This window comes from Mercenaria mercenaria, chromosome 14 (assembly GCF_021730395.1).
Source record: "Mercenaria mercenaria strain notata chromosome 14, MADL_Memer_1, whole genome shotgun sequence".
Taxonomy (NCBI): domain Eukaryota; kingdom Metazoa; phylum Mollusca; class Bivalvia; order Venerida; family Veneridae; genus Mercenaria; species Mercenaria mercenaria.
Genome location: NC_069374.1, coordinates 9,887,894 through 9,898,310, shown reverse-complemented (window position 1 = coordinate 9,898,310; position 10,417 = coordinate 9,887,894). Strand labels below are relative to the sequence as shown.

Below are 10,417 nucleotides of genomic sequence, written 5' to 3'. Positions count from 1 at the left end.
CGTGCCAGTAATCTTGGTTCATATCCTGCCGTTGAATCTTTTTTTTTTTCTTTTCTTTTGTAACAATTTCTTTAATCTTAGAAAATCATAGAATCGTTTATCTTTTCTTTTTTTTTTACACAAGTCCCACTTCCGTATAAAACAATTGATATAGATTTTTTTTATGTTACGATTATTGTATTGTCACTTTATGATTTAAGATATTTTCTACAATTTTATAATTTTATGTCTTAACGATTTATCAAAGCTTTAATCGAATGCATAACTCGAATAGCACTTTCTTTTCGTCATATAGGAGTTATTTCCCTTGCACTCGTTATCCTAGCGAAATCAGCGACAGTCTGCTACCCTAATTAAACCTTTAATTTCAGTTTCAATTAAAAAAAAAAAACTTGCCGATCTTGAAAAGTTTGAAAACTGTCTTAGTGAAAAGGTGTGATTAAAACATCCAATTTACGCGAAATGCCGCGGATGGATAGTTTGAAACTTTGGACTTCTTTCGACAACACCATGGAAGCATATTCTGAACCGATTTAATGACATGCCTTTCATGATCATCAGACGCTAAACAAACAAGTATATGCTAACGTGGTTGCAAAAGCTCACACCCACCACTGTGTATTCTAGTAAATTAATATGCACTGTGAGTGTCAAAACATTTGTGTTTATATGTGACAAACGTATTTTTGGTAGTAACTAGTTATTCTTAACCACAACTCTGGCGAATTTTGGTACTCAGTACCACAATGCCTTAGTACCACCTTGTCGCGTAAAGCTAGTTGTGGTTTATTAACATTTACCCAGTTTCTAAAATTGACTGGTCTTAGATTATCATTCAGTTTGGACATTTGAAAGGGGTGTTCACTGAAAATTTACAGACTGAATAGCGAACAGGGCAGACTTTTAGGCTGATCTTGATCTTGGTCTGTACTCGGTCGCAACCGCCAGCAGGTTGTGACCTTGTGCGCAATTTTAACGAGATATGATGGCTACATAAGTTATTTAATAAACTAATGTTCTGTTCTAAAATATTATGATCTAATCAGAAAGTGCTTGTAAACATAAAGAATACTACTGTCTGTAAACTATAACCGCCGGTTAAATTTTCGTCTTCTAAAATACAATCCCAAAAGTGAATCGACCGTTAGCTTAATCATCTGTGAAACTTTCGAACAACATGGCCCTGATTTGCTTCCATATTAAAGCTTGAAATGTAAACGTTTTACATGGTGTATCCTAAAGAAAACACCTAAAATATACTTTCAGGTCTCATAATAAAATGTAATAACAATTGCCAAAAAGGCGCCGAAAGATTTTCGACGCCATGTTAAAATTTCTGTATTCTTAATAATAATTTATTATGACTAACACTTTTACTCCAGTTTGTTGAATAAAAACAATAAATTTTCTGATTGGCTAAATTTTGACAAATTTTATCAAATATGTATAATAAACCGGAAACTGATTTAATATGTCCTGTCAGGCAAGTCTTGCCCCGATCAATCATCAGAAAATCGAACGTCATTCAATATCAATATTTTTTTAAAGTTGTTATTTTATTTTTAGTCCTAGCTGAACAGCGCCTGTAAATGTTAAAGAGTTGAAAAAAGTTACTGCTGAAACTGTATAAAATATTTCAAATAACGAAAATGATATATGATTTGTGCGTGTAAATTGAAAAAAAAAAGCGAAGCGTTTGATTCAAGATGTGGACATATAAAGTGATTAAGTTTTATTGAATCCGTTCACCCCCCGGCACAACGTTAACGGAAGATATGACGGTTTGCGGTGAACACGGTACGTTTGGCTAGATATTACTAATATTTTTATAACATTTCATGAAGTCAGAAATTATTTTTAAAGTAAAACTTTTCGGATGTGTTTTTCGAGAAAGAGCAGGTCTCTTTCTAAATACAAATAAAATATAAAGAAAAAAAAAACTGTTACGTACATTACGTGTTGAAACTAGATGTATTGTTTCGAAAATACTGCCTGAATCAGTAGAAAGAAAATGGCAAGAAATCACAGTGCCTGGATTACAACATGTATTAATGTGGTGCTTGTTGTGACTTTGACACAAATACTAAATATCAGCGGAATAAATTCACAGAATATTGACACTCCTACTGGACCCTTAATTCACAACGTAAAGGAGCCACCGGATTTACAAAACAAATTAAATAAACAGACGACATTTCAAAATTTACAAAGCAGAAATTCGGGAAGTAAAGAACTGCGTCAAAATCAAAGACCAATGAATTTTTTGTGCAACAGACGACTTCCAACATTTATGTCTCGGAGAAATATTCCACCGCAAACGACAAAGAGTCCATTTACTGTAACAGCTATACCGGAAGTGTCTGAAAATAACACATTTTTATATGGTGAGTACAAGTTACTGGAAAGACATATAGTAAAACGATACATTTGTGTATTTGACAAAAAATATTATTCCATAGTACTTACAAAGGTTGAATATCACTTTGTATGATCGAAAACAAAGTTTATACTGCGCATTTCGTTCTTCTGTAACGAAAGAAATTAAGGTGAAAAGGCCAGGAAGCACTATTGCCAGTCTCTGTTAAATTCGTGCAGTCGGCCGTCGGGTTGTCTCTGATATTTAAAACTGTTGTACTCAAAATGTCTCTGCTTATATCAAAATTTCAAACAACATCAAATCATGTTTTATATGAAAATTGAACGGATTATAAAATATAAATATTATTCTACAAAACGATTATCAATTTTCTGATATATACATTGAATTCCGGAAAAAGGACGGCATAAATGGGCCATACTTTCGGATGGAAACTCTCGATTTTCAAAGAACTGTTACATATATATCTTTGCAAGAATGTCCTAGTGCTAAAATTTCACATAGCTAGGTGGAACGTAGTTTTCAGCATTTACAAATGGAGTTTATTTTTAAAGGGGACAACTTTTCTGACAGTACAGTAGAACATGTAATGTACATTTAGATTGCTCTTTTATCAAATATTTGTGGACTTTTATGATATACTCATAGACCTCAATGGAAAATTGCCGATTTTTGAGTGAGCAAAGATAGCCTGTTATTGGTGGAAAATAATTCTTCTCAATAAAATATATCTAAAAGGCGGGTGTGATTCGTTTACTTTGAAATAATCAGCTTTAAAAGTCGCCAGTAATAGACCTTTCTAACGTAAACGTAATTACGAAACGGAATACTGAATCCGTAAAATTTTAGGCTAATTTGTGGTCTATGGGAGACAGTTTCATCCAATAGTAATGCAATAGTATCTCCCTTAGACCATTATTTGCAAATAACATTTACGGATTCAGTAATCCGTTTCCGATTTACGTTTACGTTAGAAATGTCTATTAAGGTCTTAAAGGTAGGGAATATGCTAAGTGAAGACAGTCTAAAATGAAAATTATAGTTTAATATAGTTTACCAACAACAAGAGACTTTACAAAGGACGATAACTCACGTGATCTATTTTCGACTGTTTGCAACGCGGAAGTTAGGCCCAAGGCATATTGAACTGTTGTAACACCATGAAGCATATATGCGCATTTATTTACTTTATGTGTAAACAAAACTAAACTTGTCTTAACCAACCATCATCGATATTTGAACAAGGCTTTCAGCTAGGGTTTACCCTCCCCGCCCCACATACCTCATATTTTTATACAGTATCTCTTGCTTGAGGGAACCGTATCACAGAATCTTCTTATCAAATATTTTCAAATTTTATGTGCAGCACCAGAAGGTTATACCCCCTTTTACCATCAAGATATCCCCTAAACCATCGAAAAGTCCATAACATTGATATTTTATTCTCCTCTTCTCTAAAGCAACACCACCTTAAAAGAACACACCTCACGACTTACGATAAATTTACATTTAGGAAGTCTTTCATTAGTTATTGTTGATGAAATGAAGACAGTGTGTTACTGATAGTATGTGTTTATAAAAATGCTCTTATGCAGTCTATATATGATATGTAGAAAAGCTTTAAAGTGTTAATCAATCAGTATTAATGTGATGTTCTTAACTTTTTAAAAATTTGGACGTCCATCTGGAAGTTCCTTTCACTTATTAGCTATATAAAGTTTCTTTAGTAGTTCATGCAAAGTGACAATGTGCATTGTGTTTTATAAACTATTGCTGATGTGTGTTCAAGAACAATAGATATACATGAAAGAGGCTTTGATAAAGATAATAATTAACTTCATGTTTTTATATTCCATTTATTTTCAGTGAAATTAAATTCACAAGATGATAAAACATTTCGAGGGTTTATGATACAAGTACTGTCGTCTGGTACTGAGACAGGCGGCACGGTTCTGGGCGAGTTCATTTCTACACCAAACGTTAACTTACAAGTAAGTCATAATAACACATAAAATGTACTAAAAAACCCTTAGCTTAGCAAAAAATAGGAAGAAAATCCTTTTAACTGGTAAATATGTTTAAACACAAATTCTGAAATTGAAGTATAGAATCTAAGAACTAGATTTAGATTTTGGAACCTCGAGCGTAAGTTGAATGATAGGTTTCGGCAAACATATTTTCTTAATGGTGTGAAGTAAACTAATAAAGACCTTTTTGTGAAATATAATGCTGTCTTTATCAATTGAACATGTACGTTGCAAGATTATTGTTGTATTTAATTTCTACAGACATGTTATTCTAACGGTGACACCGTGACGTCTGCAGACAGGAAAGATATGGGTTCCACTACTGTCGTATGGAAAGCACCTTCAGGTCTGAAAGATAATGTTATTGTTAGGTATGTAATATCAACTTTGCAAAAATAATAAAAAAAAATGTACAGTAGAATATTTTAATTTTTATTTAAGCTTTGACGTTAAACATTTCTTTAACCTTTAGCCTGCTGGTGGCAAGAGATTCTGTCTTTGCGACCAGAGCAGGCTGATCATGGTCTGCACTGTTCGCTATTCAGTAAGTAATTTTTCAGTGAACATCTCTTTGAATAATAAGTGATACTGCCCAAATTGAATGATGGATCAATCCATTTTAGAAATATAGCATGGTAAGGGTTAAATTTACGTAGTGCCAGGTTTATATACATTGTATGCTGGATGCATCAATATAAACCTGCTAGAAAATTCGAGTAAAAATCTGTCATTTTCGATTCAATTATAAGCTGTTTTATACTGAACTAGTTTTGTTACTTACGAAGGACACTCCATTTTTCCAATCTCATTTCAGGGCAACAATAGTCGAGAATTCTAGGAATTACTGGGTGGACATTACGTCGGAAGAGATTATGTTTGAAGACATTGGTAGCTCTACGGACGCAGCAGAAAATGACACAGTGGACACCGTTAAAATTCCAAACAATTTAGATCACAAGGATTCCAACGATTTAGAAAAATCAATTTCTGAAACGTTTGAAGGATTTAATGGACCATTTGAATCAGCTGATGAAGTTTTACTACATCAGGGAATTAGGGAGGTGGACAAGGTTGGTGGAAATAGCGGCAGAACATCTGAAGTAAATGATGAACCGGGAGTTATTATCTCAGCGCCTAAGTTTGACGAAGCTCCTATGGCACCCTTACCACCACCTAGATATATTTATAGAACTATGAATCAGTTTGCCCCAAATTTTGAACCGCCTACAACTGCAGAGTTTGTTGGTCAGTTGTTGCAAGGTATGCTCAGCGGGAACAATAGACAACCTGCCCCGAGAGCTGTTGCTGGAGGAGGCAGTGGTGGTGGACTTGGATCCATGATGAATATGATGGGGATGGCTTCGAAAATGTTTGGCGGCGGTGGCGGTGGTGGCGGTGGCGGAGGAGGAGGGGGTTTGATGAGCTCGCTTGGAACAATAAGTAAACTGAGTGGAATGTTAGGAGGTGGGAATAGAGGATCAAGCGGAGGTGGTTTAGGAGGATTGGGTGCTCTTTCTTCTATGCTTGGGGGTGGAGGAGGAAGTCCTCTCGGGGCTATGCTTGGTGGTGGAGGAGGTGGTGGCAACGCTGTCGCGCCACCACCAAACAGAGGTGGAGGATTGGGAGGATTAGGAGCACTTAGCTCTTTACTTGGTGGTTTGGGAAATAAGAACAACAACGCACCGCCTCAAGGAAATGTTGCTCCAATGCCGGAAGGCGCACCGGTTAATGTTAACCCAAATAGTGAACCATCATTAGCAGATCTGTTAGGAGTTGATCCATCTATAGCCATAGACAATACACCGACTGTTGTTCCGGCAGAAGCGAATCCTCTAGGAGGAATTTCGGCTGCCAAAGCAGGCGGCGGAATGTTGTCCAAAATAGGAGGCTTCGCACCCATGTTAGCAATGGCTCCAATAGCCTTGAACATGTTTGGGGGTAAAAAGAAGAAACAGCAACAGCAGATGCCGTTTGGTATGCCTGGTGGAATGCCTGGAGGACCACCGGGACAATTCGGAATGCCCGGTGGGAGACCAGGACAGTTTGGAATGCCCCCAGGACAACAAGGTCAATTTGGTATGCCACCTGGACAAGGAGGTCAGTTTGGAATGCCGCCACCAGGACAACAAGGTCAGTTTGGAGGAGCACCTGGTCAGTTTGGAAGGCCGCCACAAAATATTGGTGGTTTTGGACCCACGCAACCACCTAGCTGGCAGACCACACGCAGTCCGACAGGGTCGACCGATAAGGATATACAACAGATTATACTGTTGTTAGAAGCCCAACGGTTACAAATCGAAGCCTTAAAGAACCAGATAGGTGGTGCAAGTATAACCAGTCAAATGGGCGGCTTTGGAAATATACCACTTACCCTCGGACAGTCAACTAATGCCCAGCTCCTAGGCCTATCAGGACAAGGTGGTTCAACTGGTCTTGGAGGTCTGGGTGGTCTTGGCGGTCTTGGATCTACATTATCAACATTCGAACCAGCTGGACCACCGAAGATAGAACAGAAACCTCAACCTCAAGCGTCCTCTAGTAACGATCTGTTACTACAACAGTTGTTACAACAGAATCAAATGCTAATGCAACAAAATCAGCAATTTCAAAACAATATGCTTACCGCGGCACAAGGTCAAGGTCAATTTGGAGCAACAAGTGGTAATTCATTTAGCAGAGTGAATAGATCCAACGGGCCGATCTTGAATAGTGTGAATCCAGGAACTGCGTTCAACCAAAATATAGGCCAAAGCAATTTTCCACAAGCCCAGAATAATAATTTAGGAAATGGACTGATGAATGGGGGTACAAGTGCCGGTGGCTTTCCCAACACTGGACAAGGACTAGGAAACTTTGGTACGGGTATAAATAATAATGGATTCAACAGTATGCCAAACCAAGGAGCAAATGCATTTAGCTCTGGTAATATTGGTGGACAAGGTATGCAAAACCCGTCAACCGGAGCGGCTTCAATGCTTGGACAGTTTGGAGGTTCAAACCAAGGTGCGCCGGCTGGAGGAGTTGGTGCACCTAATTCAGGAATCGGTAACACAGGCGGAATGACAAATCAAGGTAGTGCCGGTGGAGCAGGAGGTCTGACCAGTATGTTTGGAGGTTCAGGTGGAGGCGGAGCTAGTGGTCAAAGTGGCCCGCTTGCAGGCTTAATGGGTGCCGGAGGAGGTGGAGGTGGAAATGGCGGTTCGGATCTTGGAAGCCTTATGGGTAATATGCTGGGAGGTGGAAATGCCGGCGCTAGTGGACAAAGTAATCCTCTTGCAAGCTTAATGGGTGGCGGAGGAGGCGGAGGAGGACCGGATCTTGGAAGCCTTATGGGAAATATGTTGGGAGGAGGTGGAAATGGCGGAGGTGGTGGAATGGATATCTCTAAAATGCTTGGTAGCGTTGACGTGAATGCCATGCAAGGACTTTTAAGCGGTGAAGAGGGACAGGACTTGATGAAATCCGTCTCGGGAATGCTAAGTGGACCGCAGGGTGGGGATTTGATGAATGCGGTGAATGGAATGATGTCAGGAAATGGCAATCCTGCGGACATTATGGGTTTAATGGGCAGTATGGATGTAAACGAGCTACAGAATATGGCGAAACAAGCAGAAGGTATCATGGCATCTTCAGGCATTGACCCAGCACAAATTCTAAGCATGATGGGAAAAAAATAAACTGATTATTCTATTATTTGTATAAACTATTTTGTTATAAATAACATGCGAAAATATCCCATGAACATTATATTGCATCTACTTTTACCTATTTAGTTATGAGTGAAAAATGGACCTGCCACATCTTGGTTTCCTTTTTATTTCTGAATTTTAGAAACACATTACTAGTTACATGTATAAGTGAAATATATCAACTTAACAAAAGTTGAGTTTTTCAATCCAGCAGTGAAAGTGTCTCCATATATTGTGTAGTTAAGTATAATATACTGTGTGGTATTGTTATAAATGTGTGCTGTTGACTGTATAATTTATTTTCTTTCTTCAAAGTCTTTAAATAAATGTAATTTTCCTATGTAAAAACCCGTGTTTTATCAATTCCATTGCATAATTAATTGGTTTTACATGTTGGTGTTGAGTTTTACGGAGGTCAAATGCACCATGCGAAAAAGAGAACAAGAGCTGTCAGTGGACAGCGCGCTCGACTATTCTCAGTGCTTGATAGTATAATATAAGCAATGAGTAAAACTTTAACATTACAATAAGCATATTCTAAGTCGAAAAGAGGTCATAATTCAGTCAAAGTGCTTGATAGAGTTGCCTCCTCTTTTTTACAGACTGATGTCATGATGGTAAACAAGTATGCAAAATATGAAAGCAATATCTCAATGGACTTTGAAAATATTTTGGGTGGTACGCAAACTTTAACATTTATTCTAAGTCGAAAAGGGGCCATAATTCGGTCAAAATGCTTGATAGAGTTGCTTCCTCCTTTTTACAGACTGGGGTCATGATGGTAAACAAGTATGCAAAATATGAAAGCAATATCTCAATGGACTTTGAAAATATTTGGGGTGGTACGCAAACTTTACATTTATTCTAAGTCGAAAAGGGGCCATAATTCAGTCAAAATGCTTGATAGAGTTGCTTCCTCCTTTTTACGACTGGGGTCATGATGGTAAACAAGTATGCAAAATATGAAAGCAATATCTCAATGGACTTTGAAAATATTTGGGGTGGTACGCAAACTTTAACATTTATTCTAAGTCGAAGAGGGGCTAATCAGTAATGCTGATAGGTTGCCTCCTCTTTTTCGGATGGTGTCAGGGTATAAACAATATGCAAAAATATTGAACAATTCTAAATTTGGCTTAAATATTGTATTACGCTAAACAATAACATTAATGTAGATGTCAAATCTACGCTACCCTGGCATCTAAGATAGCTCCCATATTTTTCAAATGTCGAGTTAAAAATGCAATGACACATTCTCTTACCTCTGCCATATAATAGCAAGTTTTAAGTGTAATAATTTAATGTTAATTACAAATATCTATGCTCATTCTAATTATTACGTACAATTTTGTCTATGTCGTAATTTTCCATGCCTACTTATATGCCTATGCTAATTTCTATACTTTGCTGTAAATGTCTTTCTAAGCTTCTTTAATTTCGTTTTGTATCATTTTAAAACTTTTTTATTTGCTATTACATGTATCAAATGTTGTCTATTCGGAGCTCATGAAACTGTTGTACTGTGTAACTTGTTCATTCTAGTAGTCTTCGTTGCTCGCTTCAAATTGATTACTTGGTTTATTTATACTTGACAATTTGTATTTCTGTAATTCCCTTACTTTCTATTCAATATTCTAAATTATTACCCTACTGTTTATTAAAACTTGATGTACTATTGATTGACTGGTCGATCAATAGTAAAAATTATAAACCCTTCTAGCTATGCAATAACAATATTATTCCACTGTTCCAGTCATTATTTTGTTAATTTTCTTTGCCTTAATAAACTGTCATTATAAATATGATAAACTGATTCATGTCAAATTTTCTTTAAAGAAGTGACAAATTTCATCTAGTATTCAAAGGTTATACAACTATTCTGTAAAATCTGACGTAGAAAACATAAAAGCAGTCTGATAAATAGGGAAAATAACAGCATGTTTGCAAAATTGACTAGTTTTTGTGTAGGATTACGGATTGTAACTATAGGTAAGTGTTGTCCTGTTTGTCATGGCAATTTATTTGATGTCTAGACGTCGTATAATTACAATTCTTAATGGACAGTTTAATTCTAGTAAGGTCAATAGGTGACACAAGGATGCATGTGAGGTACAGATGTGATATTTTCCCCATACATTAATATTCTCAACTTGTTGTTCATGGTGGTGTGTGTGTGTGTGTGCGCGCGTGCATGCGTTTGCGTGTGCGAGTACACGGCGAGTGCATGCGTTTGTGCGTGCTTGCATGTGCTGTTGTTTATTGTTGTTTTTGTTTTGGATGGGGTTTGAATGATGCAAAAAGTCGTGTGTCGTATTCTAATTGCG

At 37.0% G+C, this 10,417-nt stretch overlaps 1 protein-coding gene across 1 annotated transcript; it reads left to right on the top strand.

Annotated features, from left to right (window-relative positions):
• The first annotated feature begins 1,579 nt into the window (after positions 1–1,579).
• On the top strand, positions 1,580–8,413 carry LOC123526605 (uncharacterized PE-PGRS family protein PE_PGRS46-like). The gene is made up of 4 exons (XM_053522926.1): positions 1,580–2,384; positions 4,244–4,368; positions 4,666–4,775; positions 5,219–8,413. Exons 1-4 carry the CDS (start codon positions 2,012–2,014, stop codon positions 8,079–8,081), a joined length of 3,471 nt encoding a protein of 1,156 aa, XP_053378901.1. The 5' UTR covers positions 1,580–2,011; the 3' UTR covers positions 8,082–8,413.
• Positions 8,414–10,417: the final 2,004 nt, after the last annotated feature.